Consider the following 27,006-nt stretch of genomic DNA (forward strand, 5'->3'; position numbering starts at 1 on the left):
TTACTGTGCTGTCCGGCTGTGCATGGTGAACCAAATGCTCTGGGATGACCTGATTTACAAACTGTTGTACAGGCTGACCACCAGGTACTGCGAACCCGGCCGATGCATTTACTGACCCCGGGTGCTGAACCGGCTGAACGATCTGCTGTCTCAACGGAGTCTGTTGGATTGGCTGCTGAGGCTGCTGCCTTGGTGGTGTCTGCTGAATCGGTTGCAGAGGCTGCTGCCTTGGTGCTGTTTGCTGAGCTGGTTGTACGACCTGTTGTTGGATTGGTTGTACAACTGGTTGGATTGTTGGTGTCTGCTGAATCGGCTGCTGCTGCACTGGATCAATAATAGGTGGAGGTGGCAGAAACATGGCAACAACTTGATCTTGAGTCGTCCAATTCGCAATCTGCCCAGTAGGCTGTGGATGCTCCCTCATTAACAACCGAGGGTTCATCGTCTGGCTTGGCGCCATAGCTGACATAGCAGGCTAGGGAGTTGATGCTGGCGCCATCGGCTGAGTTGTGGGTGCAACAGATGGAACTGCTTGAACAGATGGCTAAACATCGGTGATCAAAGATCGATAATTTGGGAAACACCTCCTTGCAAGTAAACTGGGCCTGTAGCCTGATGCTCAGCTATCGAACCATCGGCTATTGTCTTCATCATGTTTGATAATGTATTGACTAATACCCCGGACTGATTGATCAAAGCATGATGCACAGCGTAATCGACCCGATCTTGGAAGTTGTTGAAAAAATCTTGTGCTAGTTCACTATTCTGATTAAGATTTCCTCCTTGTGGCTCCTGAGCACCATTACCTTGAAAGCCATGAACTCCTTGAGAATTGTCGCCTTAATCGCTTGGGGAGCCGTCGGTAGCAATTTTAGTACTCGGCTGAGCCGAGCCGCCTGGAGCTTGTTTCACTTCTCCATCTTTAGAAGAACCGGTCCCAGGACTATCAGCAACCACTTTTATTTTATACTTCTGAACTAGTGTCCCCTTGCGGGTCTGCATGAATGAGTTCAGGAACTGATCCTGTGCTTGCTGCAGCGTTGCTTCAAACTCCTCCTTCTGCTCAGGCGTGAATTTCTCTAGATCGATCGGCATGACGTTGTCATCTATGATGTCAGTCAATCCCAGCTTCAATGCCTTGTCTTTAACGGAACCTGGGCTAGATGGTGGTGGCTGTTTCTCGGCCATGAGGAAGAACTGACGTCTGATTTCTTACAGGTCCCACTGGGCGTGCCAAAAGCGTGTTAATAGAAAACACGTGGCCTGGGAGATCTGCTTAACTCCAGTGCAGGTCCAAAGCTCGCCTTCGGATGTGTTAGCGTGCCAGCTGATTTGATCCTATAATCAACAAGAAATTGAAGCAAAGAAACCGTGGTTAAATCTATAAATGATAGCCGATCGGCTAGATGCCGATGACATACCATTTATCTTTGAGCCGATGTCATCTGTGTATCGATCGACAGTCATGAATAAGTAAAGAAGAACTAAATCTACTCGATTGGCTATAGATATTAACGATATATATTCCTTATATCGATATATACTTAAACCAAGTGATTGGGATAGATCGGTCAACATGCCGAGATAGTATAAATCACTTAGATCAAAATATATATCAATAACAAGACTATATATGTTTATAGCGTAGCCGATCAGATAGATCTAGCGTGTATCGCCTAATACTCCAATACTACTCTATATCAGGATGTTAAAGCAGGTATAAAATATCAAACAAAGGCCTAACATATTTAGATACAGCAATATCTTGATATAAAGGGCAGATTTAACATGTCAATGAGGCATATAAAACAAATATAGTTAAATCAGATAAGATCGGCTGAAACTCCGATGCTATTCTAATAGGCAACTAGAGGGCAGGCTAGAGATCGATATTCTAAGCACGACTTAATAGATCAAACTCAACTGATACAGCATTAAGTATGAAAAGAAGAACGATATCTAGACAATCAAGCCACTAGAAGTTTCATAGAATGGTAGATATCTCATATAATCTAGATCAACGTCAAGATCTAACCTAATCGGCTGCCTTTTGCATACAAATGTTAGCCGATAGTAGGTTAGATAGCGATATCGCTAGAGATTATACAAGATATATGATAACTCAACGAATTACATAAACAAGATTAGAGTATCATGAAGATGGAAGCACTAATCCTAAGAACACAATCCGTCATAACGAATTTTACCTCTTGTTGAAGATCGAAACCGATGCAGCTCAACCCAAAAGCAAGAACTCGTCGAAACAAAACTAAAGCAAAAAAGGGTGGCGATGCGCCGAAATTGTATTGAACGTGTGTGTTAAAAATTATATAGGGCTCGGGGTCTATTTATACCCGAGAATTACAAGATATACCCATACCGGACACGACTATTATCTCTAACAAACTCTAAGATACCATAAGTCTTTGCGACAGACTTTTGCCCACATTTATCTATAAGGAATTTACATAAGATATCCTAATTAACAGATACAATTGCCTTCCCAGGACTCTATCTGCGTGTGGCAATCATCTTGAAGTACATTAACTTGAACCCGATGTCGCGTACAAGTCGTATTGTCGGAATCGGCTGTATCGACTTATTTAGCCCGACTCAGACCCAAACGATCCTAACCATAGCCGATCTGGACTCCGGCCGATTCCTGCTCTGTTTCCGAACTCGATCTCCGCCTCCGACTTCGCTTTGATCCAATCCTCTTTCCTGACACAGATGTTACCAAAGTTGGTTGTTAACAGGTATAGAGTAGTATTTAATAATGTAAGCATGATGCTTAGATTATTAAGTATCATTAATTGGGAATATATGCTGCGGGACAGTAGAGGTGGGCCGCCGATGGTGACAGCTCAGTACAGGTATTCCTCCACGTTAGTATATATTCCTAATACAATTTCCTAGGGAGGGTACTCCTCCGTATTTAGCCCCGATTGGACGGCCATGACAGATTGTCGTAAGAAACTCGGCAACCCGGAATGGTCTCTCGAAGTACCAAGAGGATACTGTTTGGGGTAATTGCCACATAATTGTACATTAGTAGATGTAAGTTAGGATTTGAGTGTATGCTAGAAGTATAGAATTGAGTGCTTTCTATTTCTTCTTCCACTTAGTAGAATTATTCGTTATGAGGATTGGATAGCTTTGCTTCATGTCACTCTACCCTTATATTATACTTAACCCTTGTTTAGGCTCTGACAATTATAAGTAATATATGTATAAAGTGCATTAGTAAAGTTCACTCTTATTATCTTCCCTTAAGATTAAAAATAAGATACATTGGAATACTTCCAGGTGAAATACTACAATGATATATCTGTGCACTTGCGGATTAATTCTGTAACCATAAATATACCAGGACTATTTCTGGCGCCATTGCTAGAATGACTATTTCTAGTAATATCATTAAGAAATACCAATAGTCGAGGACATCCACGCTTGGCACCCGCGCCGCCGTTGTGCTAACCCATCTACCCCATGCCCTCGGTCTTTGGCCCCGTCCCCAGAGAACCTCGTCCACTAGCTCCTGATCCCATGCACCTCCAACGTTCGGCTTCTCATCAACCTGTTCGGGAGTAGGGGCATGGGAGACGACGATCGATGAGACGATGAAGCGGCGGCGGCGATGTTGGATTCTGGTAGCGGCAGTCTACGAGCTCCAACTGCTCCGGCCATCTCTAGATTCGGAAGGAAACCTAGCAGCGAGAAGCTCATGTCGGTGCAAGGGATGGCCAGAAGCATGTCCGCCCGGAGAATCGCCGGCCGCTCTGCCATCGAGAGAGATGGTAATAGGGACCAGTCGTCTCGAGTGCACCGCAGGGAGAAGAGGCCTAGTACTCATACCGTGCATTTTCCATCCACGGAGAACGATCAGAATCGCACATGATGTGGATGATGTATGACTTACGAAAAATCGAAATCGAGCGCGGACAGTAATCTGGCTTGGACAAAGACGACGTACGAAATTTATACAGCAAAAACATTTTCAATTTTTATAATAGATAGAGATTTAGGGTATTCATGAATCCTGATCAGTTTTTTACTACTATTGAAGAGTCTGCTCTCATCTACACCTGGCGCCCGACAGAAGAGGTTATAATGTACATTTCTATTGCACATAAATCAATGAATGAACGTATCAGCTACATGGATAGACAAAGAAGGAGAATTATGGGGTTGTTTTTCTCTTGTCATGGACGATTCTAGTGCTTCTGGAAGGTCACCATGCAGAAGAATGCCACGCAGCGGAAAACTATACCATTGGCAATAAGAACCACTATGCAAAGAGCCTTGTCGTTGATGTCATAGCCGCTCTTGACCAGCGAACCGCACCGTGTAATCAGCCACACCCCGGAGTAGCTGCGACAAGAGACAGAAACAGTTTGAGTAGGTTAGACTTTCAAAACCAAAAGGATTAATTGCAGTGTCTATTGACTTCAGATTTTGAGCAAAGGGATAAGACGTACTTTTGAGCATTTGCCATCACAAACCCTTCTAGAGCCCACTTTGTGTAGCACAGGTCAGCAAAGAAAGTGTTCTTCCGCTGAGTTGCTATCAGAGTCAAAACGACCGGAAGCAGCGCAGACCACTGCACAGAAATTAAGCATGAGGATGTATAGCTTACCACAAAAATGTGCATCGTGAATTCTATCTTTGTTCTACTGGAAATTAATCCAGCCTGCATACAAGTACATCTACAACACTCACCAACTGTGCAGAGCCTGGCTGAAAGAAGATGGCGAAAGTGTAGCCGATGCCAGTGACGCAGTAGACGAGGGCAACAAGAATGACGTAGTTCTCCCAGATGGATGACCTGGGGTTGTTGAAGAAGTAGAACATAGAGAGGTAGACTATGGGCTTGACGATGGTGTTGAGGTGGTCTATGGTGTCCTTGGACATGAAGTAGGCGAGAGAGCTCATCCCGGAGGCCCTCTCCCTCCAATAGTATATCTTGTCAAGCGCGAATGATCTCAAGGCTCCAATTTTGCACAGCAGAGCTGCACCATATTAGACTCAACTTTAGCTTCAAAGAAAATACAAGCTTTGCCAAGCTCCAAACTCCAAAGAGAAGATAAGCCGTACCACCATTCGTGGATTGAAAATTTTGAACAAAAATTAAGTTATTTATAAACACTAATTATCGCATGAAATTCAAATATCTGCCTTTCCCAATTTATGCCTACAATAAACAGTTTTTTAGTCAATATTTTTTATGTTTGACTTAGTTTATAGAAAAAATTTAGCAACATTTATAACACTAAATTAGTTTCATTAAATATATCATAGGATATATTTTCATAGTACAATTTTTGTTTTGTGTTTTATATGTTGCTGTCTTTTTCTTATAAACTTAGTCAAACTTTCAAAACTTTAACTTAAAGAAGTCAAAACATCTCACAATATGAAGCGTATTGATTATTTTGTAATGTGCCATTTATTTGTTACCCACAGTACTAAATAAAATTATTAAGGGTAAAATAGTTGTATATGGATAATATAGTTATTGCTTAGTTTTGTACGTATAGCAAAAATAATATCAATTAAAAGAGAACCAGAGAGGACTAATACTTACAAACAGCAATGACTGTGTATGTGTATCCAAGCGCTCCAAACGTCTCGTCACTGACTTTGGCCAGTGTCCCCAGGCATATCCCGGCAAGGCAGAGTATGAGGTAATCAACCCCTTGTATTCTCGCTTCACGGAGCCTTTGCTTGCCACACCTAAAGGAGACGACGAAGAGAGATGCAATAGGCATTAGAGATAGGCACTGGCATCTATTAGAGCTAAAGAAAAAATTCAGATAAAGGAAACTCTAAGCATATAGAGACAGAGAAGAGATTACCTTCCGAGGAAGTACCTGTACTGCCTAAGAATGCCAGGAGTGCAGCGGTTCGACAAATCTTCAGTGCTCTTGTTGTAGTCATACTCGTCCTTCTTCTGGCCGACGATGTCCTTGACGTTGCCCCATACCTCGGCCGCGACGGAGGCATCGCCGGAGGCCGGGCTCGTGCTCCCTCGGAAGGAGGACTCAGAGTCGGAGGAGCTCTGCAGCATGTCCCGGGGGACGTCGTAGCCATTGTGCAGCATCCACCTGAGCGGCAGGTCCTTGACGCTGACGCCGGCGCTCATGGTGGGCTTGACGATGCCCTCCAGGATGTCGATGTAGTAGTCCGGCGGATTCACTCGCTCCGGCACGGTGATGCCCAGCCCCGTGAAGTACTCCTCCACCTTCTTCACAGGCCCATGGTACACCGTCATCCCTCCCTTGGCTAGAAGTATCAGGTCGTCGAACATCCTGTACAGAGTGTAGCTGAATTGCACCAAAAGCCACCATTAATAAATTGTTTAGCTCGAGGCCATGATTTCTTGGTTGAGAGTCGATCTCAACACCAACCTGGGTTGATGAACAACCATGGAGATGTTGACGCCCTCGAGAGCTTCACGGCGAAGGGCGCGGAGCAGGAGGAGGGAGGAGGCGCTGTCCAGACCGGACGTTGGCTCATCCAGAATCAGCACCGATGGCTCCATCACCATTTCCAGGCCAACATTGACTCGCTTGCGCTGCCCACCGGAGATGCCGCGCTGTTCCACTGTCCCGACCAGAGAATCTCGAACAGCCTGCAGTCCCAGTGACTCAATCACCCTCTCCACGACCAGCACCTTGTCAGCTTTCGACATGTCTGCTGAAAGCCTGGAATTGTGGAACTGCAGGTCAATGCTTCCAATCGCTCCTCCGTTGAAAAATATAAGAAACACATATATTTGCAAAACTCAACATTTGTAATACTCAAGTAGTATTACAACTGATGGAGGGATGAAAATTAAGTGCACACGCAAAACGAGGCAAGTTATATGCATATGTTTAATTGAGTTCTAATTATTGAAAATTTGAAAAAATATTTTATTCGATTTTTTATAGCGGCTTCTATGTAGAAAGTTTTCGCACAAAACAAACCATTTAACAATTTGAAAAACGTGTTAATGAAAATCGAGGAAAAATATGCTTGTTGGAGTTTAGACCAGGAGCGTAGTAGCAGTTAAGCTAACATGTAAGTTTTCAGTGCCATACTAGTAGTAGGTACAGATAAGTTTAAATGTGAAAGCAATTTTATATGAATTTAATTCAGTAGTCATCAATAATAATATTATATGAAAGAAACTAGCAATTGAAAAGGTTTACATTAAAGACTATCAAAAACTAATACGACATCTTATATTTATCAAAGGAATTGATGGATACTAGCAAGGTTAAAAGGCTCAACATTTTTGTTTGGCAAAATGAGTCATCAAACAACAAGTACCTGCATCTTGCATTGAACCAGAGATTTTCTTGGACGGTGAGGTTTCCATGAACGATATCATCCTGGGGGACAAAGCCAATGATCCTCTTATACGCGCGGATGGGTTCTACCTTCCCATTGATGAGCACCATGCCTGACGTCTCGCAGCCAGTCGCCTTCCCGGCAATGGCGCTGAGAAACGTGGTCTTCCCCGCGCCAGATGGGCCCATCACGGCGGCCACACGGCCAGGCCTGAGCTTCCCTGTCACGGACCTCAAGAGCTTCTTCTTGCTCCCCTTCAGCGTCAGCGTAAGGTCCTTGAAGGCGATCTCGATGACGGGCCTCGTGCTGACGTCGTGCTCCTTGGCCATGCTGATCACGCCTGAGAAGGTCAGGTTGTGGTTCTCCTGCTGCATCGCCTTCTCCTTCTCGATCTGGCCATACGCATACTTGAAGATCTGGCTCCGGCTGTGCATCTGCTTCCCTTTCGGCATGTTCTTCCTCAGGCCCTTGTCTCCTATCTCCAGGTTAAATCCTTCATCGTTATCCGGGTTGTCCTCGAGCGACTGCATCATGTCGGTCAGGTTCTTCTTCCTCCCGCCCCCATCTTCTCCGCTTGGAGGCAGGCTGCTGCCGCCGCCGCCACCACCTTTCGGTGTCTGGGCAGCCTTCTTCCGTGAGAAGGTGCGAGACAATTGTGACTGAAGACCCGTTCCGGCTTTCTTGGCGACATCCTTTGCTGATTTCCACCTCTCTCGAGCTTGCGCAGTCTCTCTCGCATACCTTGCAGCAGCCTCTCGGGATTTTGCTTGCTTCTTCTCGCGGTTCGTCAAAATTTGGCCGGAGAAGTTGTAGATGATCAGGAGCACTAAACAGGAGGCAACCTACACAACAGTACGAGGAAACAGAAATTCATAATTACTTCTTCAACCTATATATTGCATGCTACAGGTCAGCCGTAAATTAATTACCACTAACAATGCACCAAATATTGTAATGTCCTGTGTAGCAGAGTTTGGTGGACAAGAGCTCTTCTTGTAGCATCCTGAATCAATAAGCAACCGCATTATTTGATGATTGAATTGATGAATTGTCATACACAAAAACAAGAAAAAGAAAAAGAAGAACTGACGCTCAGGATTCCAACAATCTAAGGTGAAGTGGACTTACTAGTTTGTGAGGTTGATCCCTTCCTGCAGTAAAACCTGCAACACGATTCCTAACCTCTTAGAATTTGGATAAAAGCAATACTGAAGCCTTTTCACACGAAAAGATTAATTTGTTTCGAGGTATTACTTGAATAATTTATCAAAATAAAACAAAAAACTAGATAGATAGGATTACCCACTACTACAAGGGAGTTTCTGTGTCGTGCTCGGGCAGTAGAATCCAGGTGGGCAGAAAATATCGTCAGTGCTAACCACGTCTGCCCAATTGTCAGCACCACCGCAAGAATGATTCGGATTTCCAGCGGGTGGTTGATAGTTGTATCTGAAATTCATCTTCATTGTTACTAGCAAATAGCCTTCAATTTAATCATCTGGATATATGCAAGAGTATTAACGACGTCCAACATACGGGTCACAGATGCCTGTAGTTTTGTTCAAGCTGGACAGCGGGCAGTATGCACCCAGAGGGCAAGCTGCAGGTAACAGCAACAAATAGAATCATCACAGGCCCATTGTTGACATTCAGTAGCATGATAAGATATTGTAGGAAAACAATTCGATAGACTGAAATGTGGAAATACAAATCGAAACATCCAAGGAAATATTCTGATTTCTGAATAATCAAATATTTGTGAGAAATGTACATTTACTTCCTCTATTCTAAATACAAGTATTTCTCGGTTGTTTAAGAAAGATTTTAAGATGAAGGGTCAAATTTCGGATTTTGAATTGCTTGGATTCCCATTATTGGAATAAAATATGTACAAAAATTTGAATTCCAGAAATGGTTATATTTGGGATCGGAGGGAGTAGCTAGAGCTAGGCGTGGGAACTCACGTATCATGCAAGTGAGACCATGGGGGCAGAAGAAGCCAGGGCAACAAGCTTGGCAGTCAAGAGCTCTGTAAGGGATATCCTTAGCATCCTGCAGATTGATTTTCTGCTCTTTTCCAACAGTGCATGCCCAGCCCGGCTCGCAGCCGTCCATCCAGGATGACAGATTGCAGTTTTTGTTGGGCCTGACATAATTAATCTCCCCGCTCTTCTCCCCGGCGTCGATCAAACTGTTGAAGTAGAACTTCATCTCTGCGGCTGTGCAGACACGCTGCTGCAGGTCTCCTGCTCATTTTGGTCAGCGTGATGCGTCATGCATCATCTCACGATCGAGGCCAAGGCGATGTAGTATGTGGTTATCAAATGCTCCTCAAACAGATGATAATTTGAAGCTGCGTTTTGCTTAAGCAAGCATGCATACCGTTGGTCTGCTTCATGCAATTGGTGAGGAAGGTGGTGTCCTTGGAGAAATTGAACGCAGCATTCCACTCCTTGTCGCTGTAAACGCAAACAGAGCTAGAGATCGGAAATTGAGAATCGAAAAGCGCTGCGGTGGGAGGGACGGAGGGATGATTGACGGGGTGGGGGTGACTGACGTGTCCTTGATGCAGTAGTCGAGCTTGTCGCCAATAGCCTTGGCAAAGGAGGAGGTAAGCGCCTTGAGACGGTCGTTCATGACCCCGGCTACGATGGGACTCCCGGCGATGGTCTTCGCCCCTTTATCCCCCGCCGTGCCTCCGATCCCATCGTCGTAGTCGCTGGCGATCTCCTGGAGGAAGAGGCGTGGCACTTCGTTGGCCCGCGCGGGTGCTGCGGCGACGGAGAGGAGCAGCAGCGTGAGGGCCGCGCCGACCAGCTGCGCCGCCACAGAGGCCATGGCGACGACGGGATCAGTCTCGTAGAGGAACGGTGGTGGTCGCCGCAGGCATGGGGGTGGTGGAGGAGGGCGGAGGTAGTGGACGGAGAGGAGAAATAGGAGGGCAGAGAAAGCGGGGGAAGACGATGGTCGGAGGAGGAAAAAGCACAGGAAAGGAGGACGAAACGGATGGTCAGGACAGCCGGACAAGCACAAATTTTGACAATTTGACCCTTTAAAAAAACAAATTTTACAAATGAACCGCCGCTAAAACTTATATTAAAAATAACCATTTTGTTCAGCGCCAAATCATCTGGTGCTGAACTTAGACACCTCAGCGCTATGTCAACTGGCACTGAATGCCGTGCCACCGCGGATGGGAGGCTAAGTCAGCATGCCAACACACATTCCGCGCCACGCTATATGGCGCCGAGGTGTCTAAGTTCAGCTCCACACGATTTGGCGCTGAACAAAATAGTCATTTTTTAAATAAGTTTTGGCGGCAGTTCATTTGTAAAAATAGTCTTTACAAAGGGTTAAATTGTCAAAATTTGTGGCCGGATAGGGGTGGCCTATGGTCCAAGTGTTCAGATGGCTCAGATGCTGTGACGGACACGTGGATGGTTGGATGGATGCTTTGGAATTGGTTCTGTCGACTATGTGTAGGATCGGGGAAAAAGTACACCGAAGGTCCCTCAACTTGTCATCGAGTTACAAAATCATCCCTCAACCGTAAAACCGGATACGACGTATCCCTTAAGTTACAAAATCAGTGCAAACTAGGTCTCTTGGCGGTTTTGACTCCGGTTTTATCCGACGTGGCAGCTGACTCAGTGTGGGTCCCACACGTTAGCCTCTTATTCCTCCCCCCTCCACCTCTCTCCTCTCCTCTGATCCTCTCCACCTGGCGACAGGGGAGCAGCTGGGTGCGTTCGCCGCGGCGTGGCAGCCGAAGTCGCAGAGGAGGCACGAGTGCCACGCGGGAGGCAGCCAGCTTGTCGGTGGCGTGGAGGAGCGAGGCCGACGCGATGACCGTGGCGGCGAGCTCACGGGCGTTGGCCTGGATGAGGAGGCGGCGACTGACCGTCGAGCACGAAGCAGCGCACGCTGTAGCCCTCTTGCAGGCAGTGCCCGAGCTCCCGGAGCGCGTCCACGTGTCCCAGCGACGCCGCTCGCGCACAGCGCTGCCCTGGCGCAGAGGTCGCGGTCCGGCCACCACGCCCTTCCGCTTCCTCCCTCCACCGCCATTGTCGCCGCCACGGGCACCCTGCCGGCACAGAACGCACATGACCTCAACAACAGGAGAAGGGGAAGCAAACGGAGATAGGGAGAGAGATAGGGCAGCAAGGAGAGGCGGCGGCGGCGCCATGGCTGACGCGGGGCGGGAAGATGGCGTGCGAAGAGGAGGGTGGTTCGTTCCGGTGGGTTTCCCCTGAAGCCGCTCTCGGCGACGGCGAGCAGCTAGCTCAAGACCAGTATGATCTCTCAAGATCACGAGCTCTCACAGGGAATCGAGTGTGTTTGGGTCGTTTGTGCCGTGCCAAGCGGGAGCGGAGGGATGCAGGGCACAACGACGACCAAGGCCGGGCGCAATGGCTTCCGCACCGGCGCCGGCGTGGAAGGCCCCAGCGTGACGAGGGCGACTGACTGGAGGGGCGACGCCACCGTGGCAGCCCGCAAGGTCGGGACATGCGCGGCATGTCGGGTGTGGAGGCCAAGGACTCCCTGACCATCGTCACGCTGCAGTCGCCAGTCACCGTCGAGTGCCCCGTCCACGACGACCTCGAGGAGCACATCCCCAAGCCATGTAAGAACAAATGCGATACCTTCTAATTTGAGCATATATTCTTCATGGTTGAATACTTGAACTGCAATACAATTAGCTCAAAATGCGTCTCTCGTTGCATGAACGTGTCCCACGCATCGATGAGATCAATGACGGCATAAAGCTAGCTACCTCGCCGTCATCAGCGCCACTCCTGACCCGCCCGCACGCGGCTCCTCCCACTGCCGCCCATGCCCCACTACTCCGCCTCCTGCCGCCGCTCGCGCCTGCTTCCACCTCCGCGCCCATCGCCGCGGCGCTTGCCTGCACCTGGCCCATCGCCGCCGCGTCGCGATGCCACCTTGCCGCTCGTTTCCTGCCTCGCCCCGCCGGCGGCCCACACGAGGGGAGCGGGGAGGCCGGCTAGCTCGCGCCGACCGCACCACCCTCTGGCGGCGCGCGCCACTGTGGGCGGCAGCCCTAGCGCCGTCCCTGTGCAAGAGCAGAGAGCGAGAGGAAGGAGAGAAACAGAGGAAGAGAAGAGGGGAAAAGTGAGTAGGTGCTGACGGGGACACCCTGATGTGTGGGGCCCGCGTGGGTCCCACGCTGAGTCTGGTACCACGTCGGACAAAACTGGAGTCAAAACCGCCGAGGGACCTAGTTTGCACTGGTTTTATAAGTTAAGGGATGCGTTGTATCCGGTTTTGCGGTTGAGGGACGATTTTGTAACTCGATGACAAGTTGAGGGACCTTCGGTGTACTTTTTCCTAGGATTGGTCTAGTGGCGTTCGCAGCCCGCGAACGCTTTCAGCCCAGCCCAACATCTCTCCACCTTATCTTTTCCATCTATCTTATGTCTTACTCTCCTCTCTCGCAGTCGTTCTTTTCCTTCTCTCCACTTGAGCGACAACAGCGACGACGACCGGTGAGCCACCCGCCTATCCCATCCAACGAGCCCCCTCCTCCACCAACTTTTCCGGCGTGCCCCCATCCACCACCTCCTCCCTTTGACGAGATCGTCGGGCAACTAGGTCAACTCTTTCTTTACCGCCACCCCCCTATACCATGTCGTTGCCCCGCCTTCCAATAGGCGTCAATGTGCTGGCGTGGCCCCGCTTGGCTGACTTCCTCCCCCTCCCCTTCACCATGCTTTGTGCCCGCCACCAACACCGGCCACCGCCCACTGCCGACCCCGCGGCTCCGGCAGCGCCGCCGCGGCCTCACCGTCCACCCTTGTCCGCCACCCACTGCATGTCGGCCGCCTCCTAGGCCATCATTCTAGGCCCAAATCCACCACTTCCCCCTCCCAAGCGCCACCCTCCCCCCCCCCCCCCCACACCCCCACCCCCGAAACCCTAACCCTATCCCCTAGCCTTCATCACTATGCAGTTGGAAACCCGGCCGCGAAATACCTAGTTCGCACATGTTCATGAACTAGCCTTTCCGCTGTGTGTATCCAGCATTCAGGGGTGACCCGAGAATCTGCTCGGCTTGTTTACGAAGTTGGGCTCCACCTTCATGTTTTTACTCATGAGCCTATGTTTATTGAAAACAATTAGTGGGCCTGTAGATCATCTATTGTTATAACCAAGATCAAAGACCGAGTTAATATCAAGGACGAGACTATGGATTGGACACTCAAAAAAGGAAAAAAAAATCAAGCACTCGCCCTCCTTCTCAGTTGTTTGATGCATGCACTCTCTTATATACTCTATGTGTCACATGCTTTCCCTCACAGTCTCTACACACTGTGTATGTACTCATGATCCCTCTTTCTCTCTACACACCAACATTTGCTTGCATGCATGCATGAAGCCATTTTTCTCCTACGTTACTTATCCGATTGTTCAATAGTATTCATTGCAATTAAAATCTTTATAGCAACTTATCATATTATTGTCAAACAATGAAACAATGCTAAATTCCAATTGAAACATTTATATATCACACATAAAAACTGTTAACACCTTTTCTGGCCAACACAGATTCACCTAATGATTTTGCGGTGTTAACAGAGTAGCCAACCACCTCAACCGAGAAAAGCTCTCGATCAAGATCGGTTTAGAAAAGATTAAGCTGACTAGCAAAGCTGATATGGAGATCAAACCAACCTATAGTCTAATTTAGAACGATACAGGGATAAGGGTTACGGCTGGAAAAACCATATGTTTACAGGCCACGGAAATCTCTCGTACTCTCCAAAGAGAGGTGAGGCGCTTACGCTTCATATGAGACTTAATGAATTCACTACAAGAGATCTTATGATAGATGACGCTTCACTTACATCACGAATATTGAATTTTTCGTCACGTTTCGTAATCTGTGACGCTCGCGTGATGAAAATTCATTCGTCACCTATCATGCGTCTCTAATGGTATTCTATGACGAAACCTTATTTTTTCGTCATTAATCTAGTGACGATCCTTCCGTTGTCATATAGTCTATGACGCTCGTGTTCGCCATTATCTAAGCTTGAGAACGTCACAAAATATTGTGTATCCTATCTAGGTCCATGTAGTGAGCAGCCTATTTATGGGCTGAGCCCAATTGCAAGCCGAATTAAATTAAGGCTTGGCCCATTTGAGGTGTAGCACTTTGCAAAAACTTTTCGGCCCAGTTGCATTATATCCATTTGCATTAAGATCAAATAATAAGTGGGCCAAGCCAATTTCTAAAGCCCATATAGGCCCAAGCATTATACGAAATAACGGCCTAGTAGGCCCATATATCACAAAGGTTATACAAGACCAGTTAACATCCAATATACCACAAGCCCAATAACATACATACATGCAGGTTCACTGACCAAAACTCAGTGATCAAAACAGGTTCTTATACAAGTGCATTGACAATAGCAAAATAAACAAGTTTGGTGCATCACAAAAACCGATCTTGTTGCAGCAAAGGCACTCCTTGAAAAGATCAACTGCAGTGGGTGGCACGTCTTCATACTTAATTTGCTTCTGAAATTACATGCAGACAGTTTGTAAATACAACATGACATCGTCTCCCAAAGTTTTTTCATATGCACAAGTGCTAAATACAACATGCCATCGCTGTAAAGTTCTCCTATCCACAATATATCATCCAATGTGTCAATGACATATGGCTGCTAGGTGCACACCCATAATGTCAGGACCACGACAAGGGATTATGTAGTTAAAATACACTTGGCTACATAAGAATAGAGGGTGATGGAACAAAAGTTTTACTAACTCCTCAAAAATGCATGTCTAGTTTTAGTGGCCAAACATAGCATTTAGGTACAGCTCATACTAGTAAAACAGATCAAAGAAACTTATGTACAAAGTGTATCGATAACAATTTTCTCATTTATCAAATAACAGTAAATAAAGGAACTAGCACATTTTTTCTATCTTACCACGACTTGGGAATGCAGAATGTAGCACCAAGAGTAAGTCCTTTGCTGGTATCAAACATTATCACGGTTAAGTTTGTTTTTCAGGCACTTGTCCTATAGGGAAGCAAATGTTGGAATTAATGAATGGGCCTTAGCCCACTCGAAGATTAATTCTTTGGAAAATCACAAAAGCCCACCTCATGGGATGGCATGCATGTGGAGTTTAGTACCACCTTGCTTATTCTAGGAGAGGGGGACCTCCTTAAAAGGGAGGATGCCCTCCTAGTCGCTTGAAGCATGTGTGGTGGAGAGAAGAGGGGAAACACACGCGCGCGCTCGCCTGGCCGGGCCGGGCAGGCGGCGCGCGTGCACGACGTACGCGTCGAATGGTCCGAAAAATTGGCTCCTCACCCTTGCGCAGATGCAGCCTCCTTTTGCAGTTTTGTTTTGTTGCAAATTCGGATTCATTTTTGTTTTGGAAACGTTCCGAAAGATCCGGTGCGTGCAAACGGCGTTCCGAAAGATCCGGTGCGTGCAAACGGCGTGGAGTCCGGATAAGTTACGCGCGACTTATCCGGTTCGGTTACGCGCAGTAGAGATCGTGCGGGCGCCCTGATCAAGCGACCCTTCTCTATATAAACCGACCTGCCGTCTTCACGCAACATACGCAAAATCAATCTAGGGTTTGCTTCCTACTCTGTACTGCGCCGTCGCTCGTAGACTACTCCATCCCGCTCGCCGGCGTGCACCGGCGATCGGGAGAGCAGGTCTCCGGAACCTCTACCTTCGACGTTCTGCACCGGGAGAAGGCGGCAATAAGGTTTTTGGGAAGCGCTTCGCGCGACTGCTCCCTGTTCGTTCGCGACGGCTCGCCTTCCTCTTCGCTCGCGTGTTTCGTGCCTTCGTAGACACTTGCGAAAAGTTTCGACCAAGAAGCCGGTCTTTCCGTCACCTCGGTACGTGTTCAATATGTTGCGCATATTTGATCTGTTCATGTTATACTGTGTAGTTTACATGTGTAGATCTAATGATGCGTTCATGCTAGTTTTCATCTGTAATGTCATGATTTATTTATGGAATAGATTAAATCATTATATGTCTATAATCTCAACAATCCAAAAACCTTATTATAGGCACTGTGATTTTACTATGGCTGGTTTTGCCGATGCACTGAGGCCGGATAAATTCACCGGTGTGCATTTTAAGAGATGGCAGATCAGGGTCACTCTGTGGCTGACAGCTATGAAATGCTTCTGGGTGAGTACTGGCAAACCTGAAGGAGTTCTTACTGCTGAACAGCAGAAGCAATTCGAGGAAGCCACTACTCTCTTTGTGGGATGCATTCTTAGCGTTCTTGGCGATCGTCTGGTCGAGGTGTATATGCATATGACCGACGCTAAGGAGTTGTGGGATGCACTGAATACTAAATTCGGTGCTACTGATGCTAGCAATGATCTGTATATCATGGAGCAGTTTCATGACTACAAAATGGCTGACAACCGTTCTGTAGTCGAACAGGCTCATGAGATACAAACCATGGCTAAGGAACTCGAACTCCTTAAGTGTGTCTTACCCGACAAATTTGTGGCCGGGTGCATTATTGCAAAACTACCTCCATCTTGGAGGAGTTTCGGTACTGCACTCAAACACAAGAGACAGGAATACTCCGTTGAGGGGTTGATTGCGTCTCTTGATGTTGAGGAGAAAGCTCGGGAAAAAGATGCCGCGTCTAAGGGCGATGGTGGGCAGTCCAGTGCCAATGTTGTGCACAAGGCCCAGAACAAGAGCAAGGGGAAATACAAAGCTCAGCAGACCACCAACTTTAAGAAGCAGAAGAAGAACAAGAACAATCCTAATCAGGATGAGAGGACTTGCTTTGTGTGTGGCCAAGTTGGTCATCTGGCTAGGAAGTGTCCACAGCGCAAGGGGATGAAGGCACCTGCAGGGCAGACTTCTAAGTCTGCTAATGTGACCATTGGCAACACTGGAGATGGAAGCGGGTATGGTAATTTACCTACTGTTTTTTCAGTTAATCAATCTACTAATTGGTGGGTTGATACTGGGGCCAATGTACATGTTTGTGCTGACATCTCATTGTTTTCTTCTTATCAGGTCGCACGGGGTTCCACCGTCCTAATGGGGAATGGGTCACATGCTTCTGTTCATGGTGTTGGCACGGTAGATCTGAAGTTTACTTCGGGAAAGATCGTGCAGCTGAAGAACGTGCAGCATGTCCCTTCTATCGACAGGAATCTTGTTAGTGGCTCCCGTCTGACTAGAGACGGATTTAAGTTGGTTTTTGAGTCTAATAAAGTAGTCGTGTCTAAACATGGATATTTTATTGGTAAAGGTTATGAGTGCGGAGGCCTGTTCCGCTTTTCCCTTTCTGATTTCTGCAATAAGTCTGTGAACCATATTTGTGGCAGTGTGGATGATGAGGCTAATGTTTGGCATTCACGTTTATGTCATATTAATTTTGGCTTGATGTCTCGGCTTTCCAGCATGTGTTTAATTCCTAAGTTTTCCATTGTCAAAGGTTCTAAGTGCCATAGTTGTGTGCAATCGAAGCAACCTCGCAAGCCTCACAAGGCTGCCGAGGAGAGAAACTTGGCATCACTAGAACTCCTACATTCAGATCTTTGTGAAATGAATGGGGTGTTGACGAAGGGTGGAAAACGATATTTCATGACATTGATTGATGATGCTACTAGATTTTGCTATGTGTACTTGTTGAAAACGAAAGACGAGGCTCTAGACTATTTTAAAATTTATAAGGCAGAAGTTGAAAATCAACTTGACAGAAAGATAAAAAGGCTTAGGTCTGATCGTGGTGGAGAGTTTTTCTCGAACGAGTTTGACTTATTCTGTGAGGAACATGGCATCATACATGAGAGGACGCCTCCCTATTCTCCCGAGTCTAATGGGATTGCTGAAAGGAAGAACCGCACACTGACTGACTTGGTGAATGCCATGTTGGACACCGCGGGACTGCCTAAGGCATGGTGGGGGGAGGCATTGTTGACCTCAAATCATGTGTTAAACAGAGTTCCTAACAGAAATAAGGACAAAACACCATATGAGATATGGATTGGTAGAAAATCATCACTTTCTTATTTGCGCACATGGGGGTGCTTGGCGAAAGTCAATGTACCAATAACGAAGAAGCGCAAACTTGGACCTAAGACTGTGGACTGTGTTTTTCTGGGATATGCTCATCATAGCATTGCCTATAGATTTTTAATAGTTAAATCCGAGGTACCGGGCATGCATGTTGGTACAATTATGGAGTCTCGTGATGCTACCTTCTTTGAGAGCTTTTTCCCAATGAAGGATACACATAGTGGTTCGAACCAACCCTCTGAAATAATTCCCAGTTCAATCACACCACCAGAACAAACTGAACATACACATGAACTTGTCTCTGAGGAGGATGTCAGTGAAGCTCCTCGAAGGAGTAAGAGACAAAGGACGGCTAAGTCTTTTGGTGATGATTTCACTATGTACCTCGTGGATGACACTCCTAAGTCAATTTCAGAAGCATATGCATCTCCTGATGCAGACTACTGGAAGGAGGCTGTCCGTAGTGAAATGGATTCCATTATCGCTAACGGGACTTGGGAGGTGACAGAGCGACCCTATGGGTGTAAACCTGTGGGGTGCAAGTGGGTGTTCAAGAAGAAGCTTAGGCCTGACGGTACTATTGAAAAGTACAAGGCTCGGCTCGGCTTGTTGCTAAGGGCTATACTCAGAAAGAAGGCGAAGATTTCTTTGACACTTACTCACCTGTTGCTAGATTGACCACAATTCGTGTGCTACTTTCCCTAGCAGCCTCACATGGTCTTCTCGTTCATCAAAAGGACGTTAAGACAGCTTTTCTTAATGGAGAGCTGGATGAGGAGATCTATATGGATCAACCTGATGGGTTTGTAGTTGAAGGTCAAGAAGGCAAAGTGTGCAAATTGTTGAAGTCTTTGTATGGTCTGAAACAAGCTCCTAAGCAATGGCATGAGAAATTTGACAAAACATTGACATCTGCAGGCTTTGCAGTCAATGAGGCAGATAAATGTGTGTACTATCGCCATGGTGGGGGTGAGGGAGTTATTTTGTGCTTGTATGTTGACGACATACTGATATTTGGGACAAACTTTGAGGTGATAAATGAGGTTAAATCATTCTTGTCTCAAAATTTTGATATGAAAGATTTGGGAGTAGCTGATGTTATCTTAAACATTAAGCTAATTAGAGGTGAGAATGGGATTACACTCTTGCAATCCCATTATGTGGAGAAGATCTTGAATCGCTTTGGCTACATTGATAGTAAGCCTTCTCCAACACCTTATGATCCTAGCTTGTTGCTTCGCAAGAACAAGAGAATTGCTAGGAATCAACTGGAATACTCCCAAATCATTGGCTCGTTGATGTACCTGGCTAGTGCAACTAGGCCTGATATCTCCTTTGCTGTGAGCAAGTTGAGCCGATTTACCTCTAATCCGGGAGATGATCACTGGCGTGCGCTTGAGCGAGTAATGCGCTATCTGAAAGGTACTGTGGAATTGGGGCTTCACTATACTGGGTATCCTGCGGTACTGGAGGGTTATAGTGATTCTAACTGGATCTCTGATGTGGATGAGATCAAAGCCACTAGTGGATATGTTTTCACACTGGGTGGTGGTGCTGTTTCATGGAGGTCTTGCAAACAGACAATTTTGACGAGGTCAACCATGGAAGCAGAGCTAACGGCACTGGATACTGCTACTGTTGAGGCAGAATGGCTGCGTGATCTATTAATGGATCTGCCTGTTGTTGAAAAACCGGTGCCGGCTATCCTTATGAACTGTGACAATCAAACGGTAATTGTCAAAGTGAATAGTTCTAAGGATAATATGAAATCGTCTAGACATGTGAAAAGACGATTGAAGTCTGTCAGGAAATTAAGAAACTCCGGAGTTATAACGTTGGATTACATCCAAACAGCGAGAAACCTGGCAGATCCCTTCACGAAGGGACTATCACGAAATGTGATAGACAATGCATCGAAGGAGATGGGTTTGAGACCCATGTGAGTTATACTATGGTGGTAACCCAATCTATGTGATCGGAGATCTCGTGAATTAGATCCTGGGAAGAACAAACCATTAATAAACTAGAGGAGAGTACCAATATATATACCCTCTCCAAGTGAAGATGCATATACTCTCGTGAGCTGCAAGGCAGGTTGGCTATGCCTTAATGAGTTCTGTTGGCTTTAATTAGCAAAGATGTTGTCCTGCAGAGCATTCTTGAAAGAACTCACCTTTGTGAGCTTGACTGTTGGTCGCAGTCTATGAAGATTTTGGGTGAATCTTCTAGGAAGCTTACTAAAGACCTAGGAGTATGACTTATACGCTCCACCCGAGGGGTAGTCTACAGACGGTCTAGTACCAGATAAGACTTTGAGTGAAACTTGCTTGCACAAGACTTGCAATTCAAGGCGTAGTCCATTGTTCAAGTTGTGAGTAAGTGTAGCTTGGAGTTCTAGGTGGATGTTCAACCTTAATTGGTCTCCATCGAACCGCTGGTATATAAACAGTACATTGGAAAAGGCAAATCTCAGTGGGATTTTGAGATTTGGTGGGGGATTGTTGGAATTAATGAATGGGCCTTAGCCCACTCGAAGATTAATTCTTTGGAAAATCACAAAAGCCCACCTCATGGGATGGCATGCATGTGGAGTTTAGTACCACCTTGCTTATTCTAGGAGAGGGGGACCTCCTTAAAAGGGAGGATGCCCTCCTAGTCGCTTGAAGCATGTGTGGTGGAGAGAAGAGGGGAAACACACGCGCGCGCTCGCCTCGCCTCGCCTGGCCGGGCAGGGCAGGCGGCGCGCGTGCACGACGTACGCGTCGAATGGTCCGAAAAATTGGCTCCTCACCCTTGCGCAGATGCAGCCTCCTTTTGCAGTTTTGTTTTGTTGCAAATTCGGATTCGTTTTTGTTTTGGAAACGTTCCGAAAGATCCGGTGCGTGCAAACGGCGTGGAGTCCGGATAAGTTACACGCGACTTATCCGGTTCGGTTACGCGCAGTAGAGATCGTGCGGGCGCCCTGATCAAGCGACCCTTCTCTATATAAACCGACCTGCCGTCTTCACGCAACATACGCAAAATCAATCTAGGGTTTGCTTCCTACTCTGTACTGCGCCGTCGCTCGTAGACTACTCCATCCCGCTCGCCGGCGTGCACCGGCGATCGGGAGAGCAGGTCTCCGGAACCTCTGCCTTCGACGTTCTGCACCGGGAGAAGGCGGCAATAAGGTTTTTGGGAAGCGCTTCGCGCGACTGCTCCCTGTTCGTTCGCGACGGCTCGCCTTCCTCTTCGCTCGCGTGTTTCGTGCCTTCGTAGACACTTGCGAAAAGTTTCGACCAAGCAGCCGGTCTTTCCGTCACCTCGGTACGTGTTCAATATGTTGCGCATATTTGATCTGTTCATGTTATACTGTGTAGTTTACATGTGTAGATCTAATGATGCATTCATGCTAGTTTTCATCTGTAATGTCATGATTTATTTATGGAATAGATTAAATCATTATATGTCTATAATCTCAACAGCAAACACTAGTAATACAAGTAGCTTACTTCTATCACATATAGGAAAGACAGCCACACGTGATATTTGCAGATGGGGAGAAGAGACACATTCTATAATTTTCACTTGAAAATAAGACATGACAAGTCAACAATAGTTTATTTTTAGGTTCTGATTTTCAAGTCAACAATAGATAACTAGGCCGCACTTTGCCACGGATACAGTGAACTGCATAAGGAAGAACATGTTTGCACATAGAAAGTAAAATGTGTGAAAAGGAAGATATCTATAAAGACAATCTAAACATTAACACCTATCAGCTAAGAAAGTTAATTATATGTGACTGAATACGGCTAACAACCATCCTGATGCTTCCAAAACCTTAAAAAAACACTACTGCTAACAACCATCCTGATGCATGTCACCAAATCCTTTAAAAAACAACACTAAAAATAGCACTGCGCTAAAAGGCTGTAATCCACGAATATAGAAGCCTACCAATACTTGGTCCCATTGTTATCAATATACTCAAAACAACTATTCTAACATTGATGATGTACTCAAAACCGTTCCTCCAAACTGGTGTGGTGCCAAAAAGGTTTATCTAGAGAGTATCCCTTTGCTGCAGACACCGTGAAGAGCATAACAGACAAACATGAACGCATCAAGACAACAAAATGTGAGTAGAGAAATATTTATCCAGAGACATCCTAAGTATTATCATGTAAGAGACTAAGAGCTAATAAGTTACATGTGCCTTAATACTGTACATACAGCTTGTTAGTATAATGTGAATATAACAAAACCTAAATAAACAATACCTGGCCCATAAGTCTGGAATCCAAAGTCAAATATAGCAGCTTGCCATGGTAGGAGAACCATCGATATACTCAAAACAAATCTAAAAATATGCAAGTACATGAATAGCATCCAAAAATTCAGTTGAATTCTATACTACTCCAAAAGGTGTGAATCTAGAAGTGCAAGTTAGATAAAGTAAGAAAAGACCAAAATAGCTTTGATTTATCACTTGTCAAGTTATCAGTTCATATCTATTTCTAAAAGCTATCAAACAAAATAGAAAATGCATAAGCAAACCATGCAGTAAAGCTAAGTTACCATCAAATTAATCCATGGGAGAAAGGATGCAGCATAATGGGAACAAAGACCATATATATCCTAGTTTGATGAGTATAGGTATACTGGATTAAATATGAAAATAACAAAAACTCCATTAACAAACTAACTAAAAACACATGTTGAACTTGCCAATTTGAAGCTAGCTGCTAGCAAGGTGCACCTGAATTGATTTTAAAATTTTAAAAGTAAAAAGGATACGATTGAGATCCATATTTTCAAGATGCTCAACCAATTGTATATGTTCATGCAGAAAAACATTAGGTAACCACAAAAGAAAAAATGACATGCCTCATGCCATCTCTTTGTAAAAGCAATTATTCAATCACCAATATTGTATGAAAAATCAATTCTTAAGCTTAGTACAAAATGCATATTGTAATCGTTACCTTCTATCTAAATTAATTTCCATGGTAGGACAATGAAGCAAATATTTTTTTTATTCTTTCTATCTAAGATCCTGCATAGAAAATTATGGTTCGGCTAAATTTGGATTATTTCATTTAAAGATCACTAAAGCTCCAAAAAGAATGATTATCAATAATGGTAGGTAGTCCTGGGTTAGTTTTTGGTTCAGAAAGTTACCACATCCATCAAAGAAAGCTAAGATGATGTTGGTGTTGTTGATGGTGGCCGGATCGTCCCAGGGTATACTGGTGCTGCTGATGGCAGCTGGATCGGCCTACCGACGAGCTCATGGCGGTCGGATATGGCCGCCACCGAGCTTGACGACGGAAGCCAGCGGGAGGCACCGCTTCAGGAGACAGAGGAAGATCGGGGCGAGGGAGGGCGGCGGCCCGTAGATCAGGGTGGGGGAGGGCCGCCGCCGGTAGATTGGGACGGGGGAAGGTAGCCGGCGGCGGATTCAGGTGGGGGAGTGCCCACGCCCGTCCCCATCATGGCCCTCGCCCACCGCCGCCGCCGGAGTCCGCATCGCGGGGCGGCGCCGCTCCTTGTTGCTGCGGCCCGGCGCCCGCTGCTCGGCCGCGGCGCCTGCCGCCCGCCGCCCGCTCCCGGCGCCTCCTCCTCGCCGTGGCGCTTGCCGCCTCGTCCTCGTCGCGGCGCCGCCCACCGACCGCTGCTCGACACCACCCGCCGCCCACTCCCAACGCCAGCTCCACGGCCACACCGCCCGCCGCCCACTGCTCGGGGCCGCCGGCCGCCCGCTCTCGGCGCCTCCTCCTAGGCTGCGTGTTGCGCGTAGAGGAGAGAAAGAGAGAGAGAGGAAGAGAAAGAGAAAGAGAGTGAGGGACGGAGGGAGAAGAAGAGAGAAAAAGAGAGGGGTGAGGATATCAAAGAGAGGAGAGAGAGATGGGGAGAGGAGAAGAGATGAAAATTTTTGAAAGGGTGAGGAGGGAAAGAATTGTTAATGTGAAAAACTTTGAATCAAATTTTATGATATTAAATGAATTTTTATGAAAAAGTTGTCAAAATAAAGTTGTAGAACTCGTTAAGATCTACCAATTTTATTTTGGTCATTTCTCGATAACTCATCAATATCTATAACTTTTGTTTTGGTCATTTTGCTATGACTTTATTTCAATAATTTGAATTTGAATTTCAAATTGTGACATCTTCAAACAACATTTTCAAATATTGAAACAAAGTCATATAGCAAAATGACCAAAACAAAAGTTATAGATCTTGATAAGTTATACAACTTTGTTATTGGTAATTTTTTTATTTGAAATCATTTACTACTCGAAAAATTATTTGAATTGAGAGGAGAGAGGCAAAATAGACTTCTCGGTAAGGGAGGAACAAAAGGGCTGGGCCGGCAGCCCGAAGAGGGCTGGGCCGGCAGCCCGAAGAGGGAGGAGGAGGGAGAGAGAGGTTATAGGCTGAGAGAGGGAGAAAGTAATACTTGGGCCGAAAAAGGCCCAAGGACAGAGAGAGGAATTTTAATTTGCTTTCTATTTATTTTAACAGGTTAAATGAACTTTGTGGTATTAAAATTAGTTATTGAGCTTCGAAAATTTACGAAAAATTTTAGAGAATTATTTAGACCACGTAGAATATTACAAAAATATTTCCGGCCATGATTTTTAAAGGAATATTTTAGTTTCCCCATTAATTCACTTGATTAAATTGCTTTAACTTTTAATATATTTTTTTAGAAATGCATTATATAAATTTATGACGTTTGCTTTGTGCCCCTTATGACAAATTAATATTCGTCACGATGTCCCATTGAAATACTTTATGACGATTTCTAGTTGGTATTAACGACGAACACCTTTTTTTCATCACTAAGCCACCCCATCTCATACTTATCATCATAAAATGGAATGTGCTAGTGACGAATAGCTCCGTCGTCACGAGGAATTCGTCACAGAAGGTCATATTTCTTGTAGTGGTTAATTCTTTTTTATTTAATCAACCGATATATAACTTTGTTTGATAACTTAGTTGATCACTAATGGATTTGAATATATGTGGTCTAGTAGAGAAGCACTTGACAGAAGAGATAATATCATTGAATCGACTATTCATAGTATTATTATTCAACGACCTTATTATATAACCTCCATAGCACATAGTGATCAGACCCATCTGATCTCAAAGCTGGCATCCCCAGTGTTGATAGTAGGCCCAATGGGCACATTGGAAGCAGAGTGAGCCGAGTATTCATGGAGAGTCTTCTGAGTTCGGGTGCCGAGAGCCTGATTTTCGGAGGAATGACACGAGGTCGGACTCTTCTGGCAAGTTTCTCTAGATTATCAACGAAGTTTATCCACAGATCAAAACCGGTCATACACTACCTGTTTTTACATAAAGAGAAAACAAATCAAGGTTAACCTATTTGGACCAATGTTTTATTAAACATAGTATGATTATAGATGTATATAACATTATCTTTAACCAGTGCCTTCCCTGACAGTGGTGCTAGAAATGCTTGTTGGTATTTCTTACGCTCACAAATAAATCCGCAAGCGCACGGATACCGTTGTAGCACTTCACCAATGAGTATTCCCGAAAGTGCCGCATTTATATTTCAGCAGCAAAAACAGAGGTGTAAAGACATAGTTTATATCAATCTATAATTAACTCACTATAGTCTAGACCTGGTTAGTATTATGATTAAGGGGTATTATGACACACATAAGATTCATCTCTAATTAATTAATATAGTGGAAAAGACATAAGAGAACTATGATCCAACCGTTATTCCATATTAATCATGTTATATATATATACTTAACACAATATTGGTATTTATTACCAGGGTTAAACCTTTCGGTTTGGCCGATTTGATCGGACCTCACCGAAATGCTGAAATTTCGAATAGAATTTAGTTGAATTTGAACAAATATTACCAAAATTCATGAAAAAATTTAAAAATTTAAAACTTTTGGCCGAAGTAATATCGTTTCGGTCAGCGCAAGGAGGAGCAAAGGCAGCAGCGGTCGGCGAGCTTCTCGCCGGCGCTGGCAGTGAACGGCGGGGTTTCATGAGGTGCAGCCAAAAGTGGATTTGTAGAGTGGAGGATTGTGAAGCTAATGGTGGTGGTCTTGTGCATAGTGGTGCCAAAATCAGTGTCAGCGGCGGCGGTGAGCTTCGGCATGCTAGTCAGCTTCGCACTAAGTCACTGCCATGTGGACCCCACATATACAAGAGATAGGATAGCTGACATGTGAGCCCAAGGGTATTTTTGGCATTTCACGTGATTTCTCTCTCCTCTTCAACTGTAAATTATTGTTTTAGTCGGCGCGGTGTCCATTGGCAAAATACCACGATTATGGATGTTTCCCTCAAAAGTTAGTTTTGGCAGTGTCCTAAGGCTAAAACTACACAATAGCAGTGTCCTGTAACAAAATTTCCTAAAAAAAAAAGCACCATCGCTCAAAAACCAATAGTGGCAGCTTGGAAAAGGGCCCTGCAGTTCTTCACACTAACATATGTGAAACGACTGGCGCAATTATTGGTCCATTCTAAGCATTTAAGCAAGGAAGAACTTAAAGGTTACTAGTAATCGTGCACGTGCAATGCACGTTTTTCACAATATATATTCCATCAATCTAATATTTTG

At 45.5% G+C, this 27,006-nt stretch overlaps 1 protein-coding gene and 2 long non-coding RNA genes across 4 annotated transcripts; all 3 read right to left on the reverse strand.

Moving 5' to 3' along the window:
- Positions 1-3,977: 3,977 nt before the first annotated feature.
- Positions 3,978-10,328, reverse strand: LOC4350361 (ABC transporter G family member 28). 2 transcript variants are annotated; one of them, XM_015759814.3, is made up of 14 exons: positions 9,893-10,328; positions 9,718-9,794; positions 9,300-9,581; positions 8,872-8,935; positions 8,638-8,784; positions 8,464-8,498; positions 8,265-8,338; positions 7,315-8,177; positions 6,408-6,704; positions 5,856-6,323; positions 5,585-5,733; positions 4,720-5,009; positions 4,479-4,600; positions 3,978-4,371 (listed from the first exon to the last, which is right to left on the reverse strand). In XM_015759814.3, the coding sequence occupies exons 1-14, from the start codon at positions 10,171-10,173 to the stop codon at positions 4,215-4,217; spliced, it is 3,306 nt and encodes a 1,101-aa protein (XP_015615300.1). In that variant the 5' UTR covers positions 10,174-10,328; the 3' UTR covers positions 3,978-4,214. The 2 variants fall into 2 exon arrangements, with proteins under 2 accessions (XP_015615300.1, XP_025877343.1); XM_026021558.2 differs by having other exon boundaries at positions 5,871-6,323; positions 9,893-10,313.
- A 4,353-nt stretch (positions 10,329-14,681) lies between these two features.
- Positions 14,682-17,400, reverse strand: LOC136354037 (uncharacterized). The gene is made up of 2 exons (XR_010737733.1): positions 15,300-17,400; positions 14,682-14,880 (listed from the first exon to the last, which is right to left on the reverse strand). It is a non-coding gene; the product is annotated as an uncharacterized lncRNA (long non-coding RNA).
- A 5,234-nt stretch (positions 17,401-22,634) lies between these two features.
- Positions 22,635-24,229, reverse strand: LOC107279421 (uncharacterized). Its single transcript, XR_010737734.1, has 2 exons — positions 23,562-24,229; positions 22,635-22,740 (listed from the first exon to the last, which is right to left on the reverse strand). It is a non-coding gene; the product is annotated as an uncharacterized lncRNA (long non-coding RNA).
- Between the last annotated feature and the right edge of the window lie 2,777 nt (positions 24,230-27,006).

This window comes from Oryza sativa, chromosome 11 (genome assembly GCF_034140825.1).
Source record: "Oryza sativa Japonica Group chromosome 11, ASM3414082v1".
NCBI classification, from domain to species: domain Eukaryota; kingdom Viridiplantae; phylum Streptophyta; class Magnoliopsida; order Poales; family Poaceae; genus Oryza; species Oryza sativa.